This window comes from Gavia stellata, chromosome 14 (assembly GCF_030936135.1).
Source record: "Gavia stellata isolate bGavSte3 chromosome 14, bGavSte3.hap2, whole genome shotgun sequence".
In the NCBI taxonomy this organism is placed as follows: domain Eukaryota; kingdom Metazoa; phylum Chordata; class Aves; order Gaviiformes; family Gaviidae; genus Gavia; species Gavia stellata.
Genome location: NC_082607.1, coordinates 6,566,850 through 6,581,809, shown reverse-complemented (window position 1 = coordinate 6,581,809; position 14,960 = coordinate 6,566,850). Strand labels below are relative to the sequence as shown.

Genomic DNA, 14,960 nt, shown 5'->3' with positions numbered 1-14,960 from the left:
AATGGAGGTTGAGAGAAACCGAGACTGCTTCCTCATTTTTGTCTGATTTGGCAGAACACTATCACACTCCAAAAGCAAAAGGGCTGTTCAAGAAACTGCATTTTTCAGATGACTTCAAAGAAGTCTTTACCACAAAGCAAATTTATTCAGAAGTTGAAAAAAATAACTGCAAACAAACTTAGATGAATTAATTTCAACAGTTTTGTAACTGAACATACAAACGAGTCAAGGAAAACAATTCAGCTAATATTGTTTTGTTATTTTGGGTCAAACTGCCATTACTGCTTTGGAAAGATTGCTTCAGACAATATTTTATCAGCGGTCATTAATAAGTTAGTTTTAAAAATCAGAGAAAAATTAAGTGCTTCTTCCAAAAGATGCTGTTCCACAGCAGTCTAAGTCAACAAAATTGCTGGTTGTGAGACAAAAGGACAAGGGTGGCACCAGGACAGCTGGCAGTTAGATAAGCTTAGGCTACTGTAGAAACAATTTCAGAAAGCCTATTAGAAGAGGCAGTTTTCACGTTAGCCTGTGCAAAGACAAATTAAGTTTTAGCATTTTCCAGAGCTGCTGCTAGAGTCCAAACAGTTTCCATCAAGTCTCTGCACCGACCACATCACCTAAGTTATCATCACTAAAACAGCACAAGATCAGCGGAGTTTGTAACAGCCGCGCTACATGACTGGCAAGTTTTTTACACAGCACTTCATACAGCCAGGAGCTGTTTCTTATTTTGATTTCTAGTGATCATGCAAGACATGTTCCTTTGAGCATCTTGGAAAAACGTCTTTTAACAGTATAGCATGCTTTTCAGTATAGACGAACTCTGTCTCTCTTCAGGATGCTTTACAGCTTTTAAATTCCTCACTTAAAACTTATCAAGCAACAGTTTGCTACTTCAAACTTTTACAAACTAGACTTTTGAAAGAGCCAACTCATAATTCCATTCATAAATTTCACAAATAACAAGAATTGCAATACTGCTTTTATGAAGTACGTATTAGCTTACTAGCCTCAATATGCAGGTTTAATGTTCTACGAAATACTTAGCTAATCAAGATCTTTACAAAGGCTAAGAGGCATGGCAAACCCTGTCCTTACAACAGAAATTTAAAAACTTTTCAGTTTGAAGCTTCCATGTCTATTCAAAAATTCTAACCACTGGTTTTAGTACTTAATTTAGAAATGCATACAGCATTACATAATCATTAACTAACAGACAATTTTATAGGACACATCTTAAAAAAACCAAAACAACAACCACCAAAACCCACCAACCACAACCCACACAAATAAGTAGGTACAAAACTCCATGGCTACATGTCGTTAAGACACAAAAAGGTGTCATTAAGAATCTCCCACTGTAAGGAATCTGGGCAGTCTGGCAAATCTCTCTAAAACAAGCATAGGAACAGAAATCGATACAGAGTTTCTGCATAGGAACTACAGGTCCCTCCAGGAAGACCTCACATGTCACCTGCAGTGCCTCAGTTGCACTAAAACAGGTTAGGTATTTGCATAAAGAAAAGAAAGAAGTCATATTTGACAATATCAAGACAGCATATGGGACTGCACCAATTGTCAACAGCATAAATGGGGAAAATAAAGAAGATAATTTTACTTCTTCATGTACTTGAACTTGTCAGGCTAAGCATATACACTGTTGCTATATACACTGGGTTTTTGGATTATCTGCAAAATAGCATTGCATTTATTTCGGCCTTAAAGAATTTCACTTTCAAATCTAATAATCTTGGTAATGGCTACTTTAATGGTCTTTCTTGAAGAACACTGTATTTTAAAAAAATAGGATTCAGATAGCTGAGTGCCAATTAAGTTTCATGCTTTGCTTGATAAGAAAGCTTATTTCAAAAGCTGCACCTCCTAAGCTTCTTTTAGTAAAATGCTAGTAGATTAGAAGTGCATTGGAATAATTTCAAAAATCCTTTGATACACCCATGTAGCTTTCTGTGTGTATATTTGGTGCCTATAAAAAGTGCCAGATACAATTTATCGGACAAGCAGCCATCTGCCCAAGCAGTTGCTATTGTACCAGTATTGGGCAGGACTGCTTGTCAGTATCAGCATATTCTGTTTATCGCACCCACAACAGGCGAATCAATTGGTTTGGAAGAAAATTAGGAAGTGGGTTTTCCTAGGAAAATACACCGAGATCACTTGCTAAACTAGTCACTTGAATAGTCATTGGATCAACTTCCGGGACTGAATTACAAAGGAACACAGTGTAGCTCCTAGTGCAGTAAAAGGATTGTTTAGATGCTTGCTGTATGGGTTGCACGCCTGTTGCTTTTCTGCCAATTGTGCCTGTCAGTATATTCAGCCCTGTACCTCTGCTGCTTGATTTTCAAAAATGCAGTTGTTTGACTTCTGAGCTTTGAGTGTTTAGGGAACCTGGCTTTTGCTTTTTTTGGTATAATATTATTGTGAAGTGCTTCTGAAACATTCCAGAACAGTTAAACTGGAAAAACTATGTCAAAACAATTCTTGACATAGGAAGTGCAGACTTAATCTCCATTTTATGCTTAGATACAAGCTGTGGATTTGAGCTCTTTGCTTTCAATGTAGCAGCAGAACAAGGCCATTTTTGCTAGATAGCCATACTTGATGTGCATCAAATTGCTGTTCATCTTCCTTCCTTGTTCTGGGCTCTCCTGAGTGCAAGCAGCTAATCTTTTCATTCAGAGTCATTGTGGAGCTGAATGAAAGCTATTATAAAGCTACTGAGTGGTCAATTAAGAGTAGTGAGAATCAGCCTCCTCCTTTTATACCTCACTTCCTAAAGAGAGACACCTTTTTTATTGTGACAAGGTTCATCTTCACTCTTACTGAAGTGTGGTCTTTGTTTTTACCCTTTTATAGGCATGCAGCCCTTTTAACTACAATTATATGCTTTGAACCTGGGACTAGTCTTTTGTTGAAACCTAGGTTTTTCTTTCAAGATGAGCAATGACCAGTTAACTTGACAGGGAGAGAGTTCTTTAGAAATCATTCTGAAAAATGAAGCTGAAACTGCTTCAAGAAACTGATTTGATAAAATTCTTCAGTACTTTTGCACATTTTTTTTTTCATTCCTGCTTGCTTGCTTCCTATTTCACAGTGCATGCAAGCATAGGCTAACACCCCTGTACAAGCAACAGGCTCAATTTTTATAGACTTTTCTTCCTGTTATATGCAGAGATAGCTTTGAGAAGATTCTTAGCTGAGCATGCTGTTCGTTTCATGGAACACCTCTTGCTCTTGTGGGTACAGTAAACACTGAATTAAGTGTCACAGTCCGTTTGAATTTTCCTCTGCTACCATTTGAGGAGAGGATAAAACTGGTAGAATGCATCCGTCGGGAGAGAATTGATAAACTTAAAAATAAAGCAGAAGACCCATTGCAAGTTGCAAAAGTTGACAGAAAGTCTATACTGTGAAGAGCTTGATCGGATATTGGGCAGCTCCTTGAAAATGGAGTATTTTACTTTGATAGACTTTGAGGAAGGGAGGACATGTGTATTTGCTTGTTTGGGTTCTTTTCTAGATAGTAAGGAAACCACCACAAAATCCAACCAACCAAAACACAGGTCAGAAAGGAACTGGCAGTAGAAGGGATGCAGTTAGCCAAAGAAGCAGGAATTACTTGTGAATATTATTCATTTTGTCTGTACCCAGCAGTCTTGGAACATATGGTCACAGGGATCATGTCAACAACTTCTTAGAATAATGTCATCTGTCTTCCAAGACACAGACTTCCTAGCAAGGACCAAGTATTTGATCAGAGAGCAGTATTTGATCCCTCCATAAAATAAAATTGATGATAGTTACTTTTTTCTTCCCTAACAATAAACAATATGATACTAAAACTTGGGAAAATGAGCAAAGCTGCTGACATAGCAAGGAACTTGGTCTTTTCCTTGAACAACAGAAATCCTAGATTGAGTAATTTCAGCGTGCATGCACCATAATGTAACTCAATAGTCAAAGCATACTGGGTTAAACTGAATTTATAGCTGCTGCGATACACACATAAGGGCTTTCTGTTCCTTTCCCTATTCTCTCCTCTCCTTTCCTGTTTAAAACAGCTTCCTGAGAAGATTATTTGTCCTTCAGGGAAGTAGGAAATGAAGCAGCATGTGAACAGAGAGGAATTATATTTTTCATAATAATGAGGAAGCCAAAAGTCATTTGACTTCAGTACAGGTGAGATGCCCTGTTAAGAAGTAACTGGAATTCAGGAGGATTACAGATGCTTGTAATGGGTTACGGAGAATCTGTTATCTTCTGCTAAAGGAGAAAATAAGCAAAAAAAGATGGTTTATCGTAATATTGAAGTGTGTTATGTGCTTAGGTTAACCATGAGCACCTGCATGAATTTTATAAAGGTCTTGCCACAAATTCACAAAACAATTGCTTTTACATGTAACATGTTAACTGATGGGATTACTGCTTATCTTGTAAGTCACTCAGGAATTAGTTTGACTCACAGAATACTGTAAACTAACCTTAACAGATTTCGGAAGCCTGTCTTATCCACCCAAGCTTTGTCTGAAGTTCAAATGTGAATGCATATTTGTAAAATATGAAAATGAAAATTATATATCTGGTTTACAGATGGAAATTTTACTCAAAGCCTATTGCTGTATCCTTTACATTTCTAGTTTGGGAATGCCTCCATGAAGCTATAAACTGGGGAATGAAAATGAAACCACACTGCAGGAAAACAGTAGAAGAGTAGAGAATGGAGGATTGTAAAGGTTAGAGAGATTGCAGCAGACATTGCCTGGTATATTTCTCGCTCAGCCAAGAAATTGTGTGCTGAATCAAAAGGAGTTTCCTCACCTCACTTTTTTCTGTCGATGAGAATAAAGCAGTGGAAGATCCACTTGCCATAGAGGAGTGAAAAGGAGGAACTGAAGCAGTTCTAGTGAAGTGGTTTGCCTGGGAGCAACAGCTCTTGCTGCCCCGTCATATAATAACCCCAAAAAAAAAACAAAAGAGAAGAATCTCATTTTATGGAAATTAAGACTGGCAGCAGGACCAGAAATAAAGCACTGTACTGACACCAAAGTCAGGATAAAATCAATTACTAGGTGCTTCAGTGTTGAAGCTTGGGTTGCAACTTCTGTCTCATGTCTGGTTATAAACTACCTTCTATTAATCTGTCATATTCATTAGTTCAGTCCGAATCCATGAGTGGCTAAGGCTTTTATAAGCAAAATGCTTATGAAAACAGTTTTTATTGTATGTAAATTTTACTTCAGTATATAAAAAATTAGACAGAAATGCTACTGTATGGCTTACAAAGAGGGACAGACTCAGACTGAAATATCTCAGTTACTTTGAGTTTGTGTGCTAACTTTTTAACTTGGCCGGCTGGCATGGGTTTATTACCCTTTGAGTTTCAGATTTTGTATTTAAACCTTGTGTTTTTAATATACCCTCTAAATGTGGCTGGCACAAAAATTAAAACGTATATGGCACCAGTATATATGCTTAGCCTGAAATGCTGTCGTCTTTTCTCTTCTTTATGCAAATACTTAAATGTTCTAATGCAACTGGAACACTGCATGTAACTATCTCAACTATTAATAACTGTCAAGTTCTCATCTACTCATGCACTCACACATCTACAAATGCAAACAGCCAACACAGTTCCATTACAAAGCCACAGTATTTTAGAAGTTACTTCAATTTTATGAGTATAAAAATAATTCACAGCAGAAGAATATGAAGAAGCAAAATGTAATACGAAAGCAGGGAACTCTATACTGTACAAGAACTAGCTTCTTGTATCTCTTGTGAGGAGTCTAGAAGCTAATGAATCTCATGTTGGCTTGGTATTTGTTCCTCACAAAGCTAGGCTCATTAAAAAAATAAAACCACAGGCATCTTTAAAGGTCATATTCTAACAACCATCATTAGCTCTTACCATAGTAAGAAAGACTAATAGACTCCAGAACTAACATTTTTCCTGAGTAAAGTACTTATTTTGTCTTGCTCAACCATCCCTGAGAGACCAGCGTTAATTTATACAGAGCCACTTGTAAACACATAAACCAACTAGTTGTGACAGAAAGGTATCATCAAGGACATAAGGTATATGGTTATTTCTTCTCATATTCGTGCCTAAATAAGCATTATGATGCATTTTTGTTAATGTGATCCCATACAAGACAAAGTTATTAACGTTTGACTAGCTATTCCCTAAACAAAGAAACAGGAGATAATGGGCCTGTGTACCTCCAAGTCAACCTGTATCCACCAGTACCTTTACTGCAATTCCCTTGGCCTACATAACCTAAAATTACATTTGCTATTTTACTGGCTGTACAGCTACAGTCCTGTAGCTCCAAGTGTTGGGATTCTACAGTAATATTCCCCGCCTGTCTCAAACTTAACTCTTTTATTTAGAAATTTGTTCCAAACTACTAGGTAGCACTGCTCTGAAAGTTTCACATTCCTCAAGCAAGTTCTCCTGTATTTATTCTCACATAAAAGGGTAAACTAAATACATGAATTTGGTTTTGTTGTAAAGCGATAACTTCATATATTCACTACAATTAGAAGAGCAGTAAGAGTATGTTTGTTTAAAAAAACCCTATATATATACGCACACACAAATCACCAAGCAACAGAAGGCAGGATTCTTTCCAATTACTTTTTTTAATCAGCTGGTGACTTTTACACTTACATTCTACACTTTCAAAACAAGTTTAAACACACTTAACTGTTCTGAAACATAAATTTGAAATATTTTTATTAATAAAAACATTTTTCCATCTTTGGTGTCTTCCATATCTGATAACACTATGCAAAGAACTCATACAAGCAACAAACATGCATCACATATTCAGCATACCTAATACTTTCTCCAATACCATCTTGTTTCCAATTATTTACTCCGAGGATCACTAAAAGGACCAAGAAGGGAACCTGACAAGACAGCCACCTGTCACATGCATCACCTTGAACTTCCTCTTCTCCCACTCTCCCCCAAAACAGTCTGAAATTAATAAAAAACTAAAGTTTCCTATTTACACAGGAAGAGCCCGTATCTACCAGAAACTCTTAAGAACATTTTATATAACAGAGAAGGTGTGGTGATATTACAGCATGCGCTGCACCTTAAGACCAAATATTACCACACCCAGCTAGACCCAATATCCTCAGTAGCTGCATCAAATCATATATTTCCCATGTGTGGGCTTGTTCCAGAATTGAACTTCCAAGGTATTTATCAATTTCTTTAAATCAGATGAGTTTATGGTTTAGATCATGATGTATAATATCATTTAATTGTCATAGCAGATCTTTTTCAGATCTGCCTATGTGCATACAACGTGCTGCTTTCACACCACATCCAACTAAACAGCTAGCATGAGAAGATGGCTGAAAACCAGCCACAATCATAATTTAATAGTACTAATGGATGAACTTTAGACAAACCAATAGAAAAGGAGGAATTCTAGTGTGCCCTAACACCAGTCTTATTAGTTCTAGCAAATAATCAAAGAAGAATAAATAATAAAGGAGAGGTTTTGACTGGTTTATGATCTTGTTTGTCCCACTGCCACCAAAAACTTAAGTCAGTAGAGCACCCAGGTGGATATGCAGACTGCTTAAGCCCACACTGCTGCCTCAAAAAAGCTGATTCTTTAATTGCCATCTCTTTCTCCCATACACTGAATTAATAGTTAACAAGTAGAATATATTTGCTTTGCAGACTGTTTTAGTGCTACTTTTGTCAAGCAAGATTCCGCTTACCTACCTATTAGGAACTTATGCTTGAAAGTGGGAAACCTAGAGGTGGTCACTCCACCAATACTGTAGGAAAAAGCTACTTAATTCACAAGTCCTTAAGTTAGATATAAAAATAACATGCAAGTTTAAGACAAGTTAGCGTTGTCTATCTGCAAATTTATAAATTGCTACAGAAATACTAAAGAAAGTCCTTCAACTGTTAATCCTCTCTCAAAAGTATCTGCTCTACCACCATAGCGCTTTTTAACAAAAAACCTCTGAAATAAAGTTACTGAATGATTAAAAAAAAAAAAAACCTGAATTTAAAGAATGGCCATGATATACAAATTCTAAGGAACTGTGTAAAAACTTTCATTTTTGTAATTTCCTAACTTCTTGTGGTTTTAAGGTTTAACAAGTAAACTGATGAATAACCAACTGAAATTGTCAGTTGCTTCAGCAGCAACTGCTACCTCTTGTTCTCCTTTACCTCTAAATTTGGACAGGGATGAAAACAATTAGAAGGAAGTTATTACCCATTACTGCTTACATCTAAAGAATTGCAATTGATGCAGAAACAATGAAGCCATCTTGTAACCCACCCAACGTTTTTAAGCCCATCTTTTCCTTCTACTGGGTCATCAGCAATCACAGTATCATTGCATGCCTTACAGGCTATTTGTAATACAAAACCAAAAGTTCATCCTCAATAACTTGGATGTTCAGCACCACAGTGCTTAAAATCTCAGAAAGCATCACTTCTTTTTGATATGCACACTGTCAGTTCTCACTGTAAATGTCTTTCACATTGCCTAGGTGGTATCTGCTTTGTTTGCAAAGCTTCCTGTACTGTACAAAATAGCTCTACAGTTTTGTCTTACAAGTAGTAGTTCAGGAAGTTTAACTACCATAAGCAGATAGGCTTATCACTGTATCTATCACCTCATTTAAACAGTGTCAATATCAATACACATTAAAAGCATTTACCTAAACATCAGCACCAAGAATGCCCTACTCTGCCATATTAGAAGTAGTGCCTAATCAGTATACTTCTCAGTAACAGAACCAAACTTTCCCAAGACATAAATTTTATTCTTCAGTAAGCGTTGCACCCTAACAACTTCTCCTGCTGGAATATCTTGACTTTGATCTAATAAGGCTAAGAGTCTTCTAAAACACAAGCATTTCAGTTCACTTCTTCCTCAACCATTCACATGAAGTAAGAATTCTCTACAGGCATGCGCTGATTTTACTCAGAGGCACTATGATCTCAAATGTAATGCATTCTATTCATTTGCCAAGAATCTCTGCTCAACCTGACTCATAGTTCATGTATGCAGTATACAACCACCTAAACAAGTCACATGTAATAAGCACATTATCTTTCCACAGGAGAATGACATCAAACAACCTTAGGAGTCAAAGGTGATGGTGCGCTCTAGGTCCTGTAGCACATGGCCTGTCTGACAGTGATTGATACTACTGACACATAACTTGAAGTACTTGTTAACTCCTGCACTGACATGGGTGGAGCAACGTAGCTGGGAAACCTGTGCTCCCAAGCACACTCAGCTTACTTCTGTTTTTAACCTAATTGATAAAATTTTTTATTCCACTGTTTGACGCTAGTTTATGGTACATTAGTCAGAATGTTGAGTTCATAGCTTTTGATTCACCTCAGAACTCACGGGGTTTAAAAGACTTTAGTATTAAGCATAAACAATTTCTGCTTTTAAAACAAAGTAGGAGTTGCTCCTTGTTGGATGAATCAGCAAATCCACTTGCAATTAAATAAGCTCTCTTACCCCTAACGATTTGGTTTTCATGTTATACAAGATCTTTCTCCTAATCTACTTCTAAAAGACAGCATCACACTCAGAAGACAGGCCCTTTCAGAACGCTAAGTGGAATATCTATCCCTGAACAACTACCATACAAACCTGAAGTGAACTTGGGGGTAACGGAGCATGCTTTTAGCATGGCACTAGCCACTACATGCACAGAAAGATTTCTACTTATGCTAATACTAAACCGATATGATATATTATTAACTTTAATTAAAAAACCGTTACTCATATTAACTTCTAGTTAGCCAGTGTTCTAACAGTCAGGAAGCACCACAAATCCTGTTATAACACCTCTTCTCAAGTACTGATTCATAGAATCACAGACATGTGAAAGGATCTCATTCCTTTCTCAGTTTAGTCCTAACTCCTGCTCAAAAAGCAGGGTCAGCACCAAATTCAAACCAGGCTGCTAAACACTTTGTCCAGGTTTCCAGGTCTTGAAGACCTCCAAGGACGGGGATTCCAGTGTCTCTGGTCAACCAATGCTTAATCATCCTTCAAATTATTTTTCCCCTTACACTCAGTCTCCCGCACCTCAAGTACTGTGTTCAGTTTTGGGCCCCTCACTACAAGAAAGACATTGAGGTGCTGGAGCGTGTCCAGAGAAGGGCGACGAAGCTGGTGAGGGGTCTGGAGCACAAGTCTGATGAGGAGCAGCTGAGGGAGCTGGGGTTGTTCAGTCTGGAGAAGAGGAGGCTGAGGGGAGACCTTATGGCTCTCTACAACTACCTGAAAGGAGGTTGCAGAGAGGTGGGTGTTGGTCTCTTCTCCCAAGTGACTAGTGACAGGACTAGAGGAAATGGCCTCAAGTTGCGCCAGGGAAGGTTCAGGTTGGATATTAGGAAAAAGTTCTTTCCTGAGAGAGTAGTGAAACATTGGAACAGGCTGCCCAGGGAGGTGGTAGAGTCACCCTCTCTGGAGGTATTCAAGGAGCGTGTGGATGTGGCATTGTGGGATGTGGCTTGATGGGCATGGTGCTGTGTGGCGTGGGTGGGTTGTTTTGGTGTGGGTTGTGGTGTATTTTGTGGTTTGTGGGTGGTTTTGGTGGTTTGGTGTTTTTTTTCTTTTTTTTTTATGATTGGACTTGATGATCTTACAGGTCTTTTCCAACCTTAGTGATTCTGTGATTCCTCTCCAGCGACCTCTCCTGCTCCTTTTAATGACATCTGTCTCCCATTCTTCTGCCATGAACTTCTGTAAAAAACCTGGCTTCAACTTCTCAGCTAAAAAGATGAACAACTTGATACGACTTCGGGTTCAGCTAAGCTACAATAGCTATGTCAAATCAGACCCGACACGTTCAAGCACTTACTGATTTCCTAGGTACCCAACAGAATTATATACTTCCCATGTGATACTGAAGTGTTAAGGAGAGCAAACAACACCTAAGTTAAGGATTAACAAACATAGGAATTCCAGCAATCTCCCTGACAACCTTAATTTAGTCTGTTTCCCCTAGTATAACAAGCATACTTTTAAACAAGCAAAACAAGCACATTGCTGAACTGAATTAAGAATGTAACTGCTCATTGCCATCTCATGCCAGCCTATTCTCAGGGCTGGCATGGGATCAGATGATTGTTTGCCAAAACAATTTAGGTTTTTTCTGCCCATGTCATTGTAAACAAAAATAATGACAAAAAACAGGCACTTATTCCCACCTCCAGTCCTTGTGCCAGCAAAAAATGAGGAAAAAAAAAAGAAATATTAAATCAGAGCTCTTTCAGGAGCTGTGATGTGTCAAGGTGCTCATAAGAGACATAAAATTTTAGAAAAAACCCATAGTTTACACACTACTAGTATAAAAACTGGAACCAAATTCTCATTGTGCAGTTCTGTCACATTCAACAAATTATATGAAACTTGAATGACTCTCAAAATGACCCAAAGCAGGAAAAAAAAAGTTAGTAGTTCTACTATAGCCCATCTTCAATTATTTGTGTGCATACTTACACATCAATTATCTTACAGAAAATACTTTAAACCATCATTTTCTTCTCTAGCACAGATCCTCTCTTGATAGCCTAGTCTTACATCCCAACAGTCAGCAATAAATGCCATCTATCAGGCTTCAATCCTTTAAAAAACACAGAAACAAAACAACAAAAAAACCAACGAAACAAACAAAACCAAGACCAAACCACTACACTTCTGCAGGCCAAGCACCATAGCTCACCTTTTACTTTCAGATGGAGGGGATGCTGAAACAAAAAATTTCCCCCTTCTACTAGAGTCTCCCTTCCCCCAAAATAATGACTTCAGCTTTCCCAGCTCCCTGTCACATAGAGCCATTTTTAATCTATCATATAAAAATCACTCCCCTAGATTTCTTCCCAATGACTTGCCTAATTTCAGCTGCTATGCCAGGAACTAAAAATAAATCTTCTGTTATACGTAGTTGCACACCCTCTCCCACCAAGCCCTTGTTCAGCACTCCACTTGATGTATGAAACAAGTTCTAGAAAAGACACACTCCTTTCAGCACATTGTAGAGTTCCTTGAATTACACACAACAAACTGACACAGTGCAGGCTGATTCATCTCTACAACTCTACTGAAACTTGACTAAACTTGACGAATTGTAAGTTATGAAACTGAACCAAGAAAACCTCCACACCAAACTCTGAGAAGCTTTGTATACAAACTCAGAGACAACTTCACACTTGCACAAATAGCGTGGCTTCTCTGACTGAAGTCCCAAATATACCTTCATCTTATTCACACAGTGAAGAGAACAGGGATGAGGTACAATGAACATTGCTCTCTGAGTACCTAAAGATATTGCTAGCCTCAGCAGAACCAATTCCTCATTCAAAACTAAAGCCAGCAAAATTTAGAAAGATTATTCTCCTATATAATGGATGAAGCCTCTCCCTGATTACAGTTTTGTTCTTCCCTCACAAACCCATGTCAGTAATTCATAAATCTGGCTGTCCACTCACATTGCCTCAAATTAAAACAGACCTGAATGCCGTCCCTTTTCTTCCTCAGAGGTAAATCCCTCTTCACATCAGTTTCATATACCGTTTGCGTACATCATGTCCAGAATGAAAAACCCCTACTTTCCCATTCAACCCATTCACTCAATTATATCATTAGAGGCTCCTCAGTTTATCTCAGGGCAAAACTTATCTTTCAGAAGGTGTCCGGTTCAAGCAACATACCACTACCCTGATTCATGTTGCTGCTGGAGTGTCATCATCCCCTCAAGAAATAGAAGCATATGAGTGCATATTAAGCCAAATATTAACATAATGTACTTTTTCCACTAAATGTAACAACAAAAGCCCACTCTAGTGATTCTAGAATAACTGAAAAGAACGTGCAATGGAAATAGTTGTCCTGTTCAGTCCAATTTCTAGCTCATTTCACTTTGATTTTTTAAATTATGCATTTCTTTCAGAACAAAGTGTTCTCCTCAGCTAGAGCAAAATTCAAGTTTCTGTCCACAGCTTCCAATAGAAGCACCTCCCTATGTGATTTATAAATCGCTTCCCTGCAGGCATCTTCAAGCAGCCTCTTTCTAGCTACTTCAGCTAGGAAATAGTAAAGATAGTATAAACATAAACAAACATCTTGTTTATATGAAGAAGTTTATTTATATTTATCCTGTGCAAGGAAGCATGAGTTTGTTTCCAATAGCACCATAAAACAAAATAAGGCATCATATTTGGTTATCTTTTGTTAAGATATACATGGTCACTTTTAACACAAGCACATTTCAAGTTACTCAGTATTCTGTCATCCCTTTAAATAATTGTCACTTCCAGTAACTTTGTAATGTCTCAGACGTTACAAATGTAACTTCTTCTCCATGTACATTCTAACTTAGTTTTCAGTGACAAGTAAAACCCTGCAGTTCTCAGCTGATCAAAGCAGTAAGAGCTCTGCTGCACTACACTCGATGAAAGGAACACAAAGTGGGAGTACTTACATATTGCCTTAGTTTCACCACTATCTGTGAAAAACCTTGCACAGATTAAATAAAGTTCGCAACTAGTATTCTATTAAATAAGAAAAATCAGGTAAGTTTTAAGTGTCTGCTACACTGCCGCTCTTGAAAATCCATCAAGAGGACTAAGCTAAAATAAGCTGATTCGAAGTTGAAAGTGTAACAGAAGTAAACAATTAAAAGTAAACACTGTCATAGTAACTGGTTTTGCTGCTACTCCATTTATAAAGTGAGATACAATCCACAAAACAGCTGTTGACTTTGAAGGGTGCCTATGTTTCAAGTTACCAGGTTTGTAAGTAGAAATATCTTCTTTTAAATCAAAAAGCACAGCCATAATGAACAAACCCTACAGTCCTAAAGAGGGTTTGTGTGCTTAAAACTTTGTCAGATCCTTCCAAAAAGACTGGACGATTTCCAAATTTTTAAATTATTTTCACATTTAGTTCAGAAGTTCACTTGGGAAGCAGATCGTTTGCATCATAACCGCCGATATTCTGGATGCTTCAACACAGACAGAAAAAAGCAAACCCTGTGCTCTTTCCCTCAAACGGTGAGCAGGACAGAGGTTACACCAACAGGTCCTACTTAGAGAACAATCTTGCTACCGCGCCTCTCCCCAGAGGGATGGCCCAAGCGACACCCCGCCGAGGAGCCTCCCCGTATCCCACCCCTCACGGAAAACATGGGAATGGGAATTCCCGGCTTCTGCCAGCGACCACCCCCGGTGCGTTACCACAGCGAGGCCCTCAGCGCGTCGCACGCCCCCCTCCAGCTGTCACCTCCCTCTCCCAGAGAGCACCCAAAAACCCTCACGGAAACTCACGGGGTTTTTAAAAAAGAGCCTTTAATTCCTGACAGCCCGGCGCTCCCCAGGCCCGGCCGCACGCCCCTCCGCCCCAGACTCTCTACTTGGGAAGCAGTAAGACGGCATCCGAGCCTCCTCCTCCCCCGCCTTCCTCCTCGTCCCCAGGCCGTCCCCTGCCCCCCCCAGCCCCACAGCCCGCTCACCAGCTTGGGCTTGTTCCGGCTCTCCTCTTCCGCGGCGCGCCCACTCCGCTTCGGGTTCATCCTGCCAGAGCTCAGGGGCTCCTCGCCGCCGCCAGCCCCCGGCGCCGCCTGACCCTCCATCCTCCCACCGGCTCTGCGCCCCAGCAGAAACCCCCTCTCTCACCGGGGCTGTATCCTCAAGGCCCCATAGGGCCGACAACGCACCACCGGGCGTCTCCCCGTCCCCTCCCAGCCGCAGCTGGAGCAGTTCCTGGTCCTGCTGCCCCGCCGCCTCCTCCCAATCCACCGCCTCAAAGACGCCGGACGCCTCCACGCATGCGCGCCGCCCGGTCGGCATTACCGCGCATGTGCCGGCGCGGTGCGCATGCGCTGTTTAGGAACGCAGCAATACACCGCCCGAAGGGCGG

The 14,960-nt window shown here is 39.4% G+C and overlaps 1 protein-coding gene across 1 annotated transcript in view; it reads right to left on the bottom strand.

Annotated features, from left to right (window-relative positions):
- The window catches only part of DIAPH2 (diaphanous related formin 2), a 244,795-nt gene extending 230,122 nt beyond the window's left edge, over window positions 1-14,673 (bottom strand). Inside the window, exon 1 of the mRNA XM_059824601.1 lies at window positions 14,554-14,673. Within this exon, the coding sequence (XP_059680584.1) occupies window positions 14,554-14,673 (120 nt within the window). The remainder of the gene's footprint in view (window positions 1-14,553) is intronic.
- Between the last annotated feature and the right edge of the window lie 287 nt (window positions 14,674-14,960).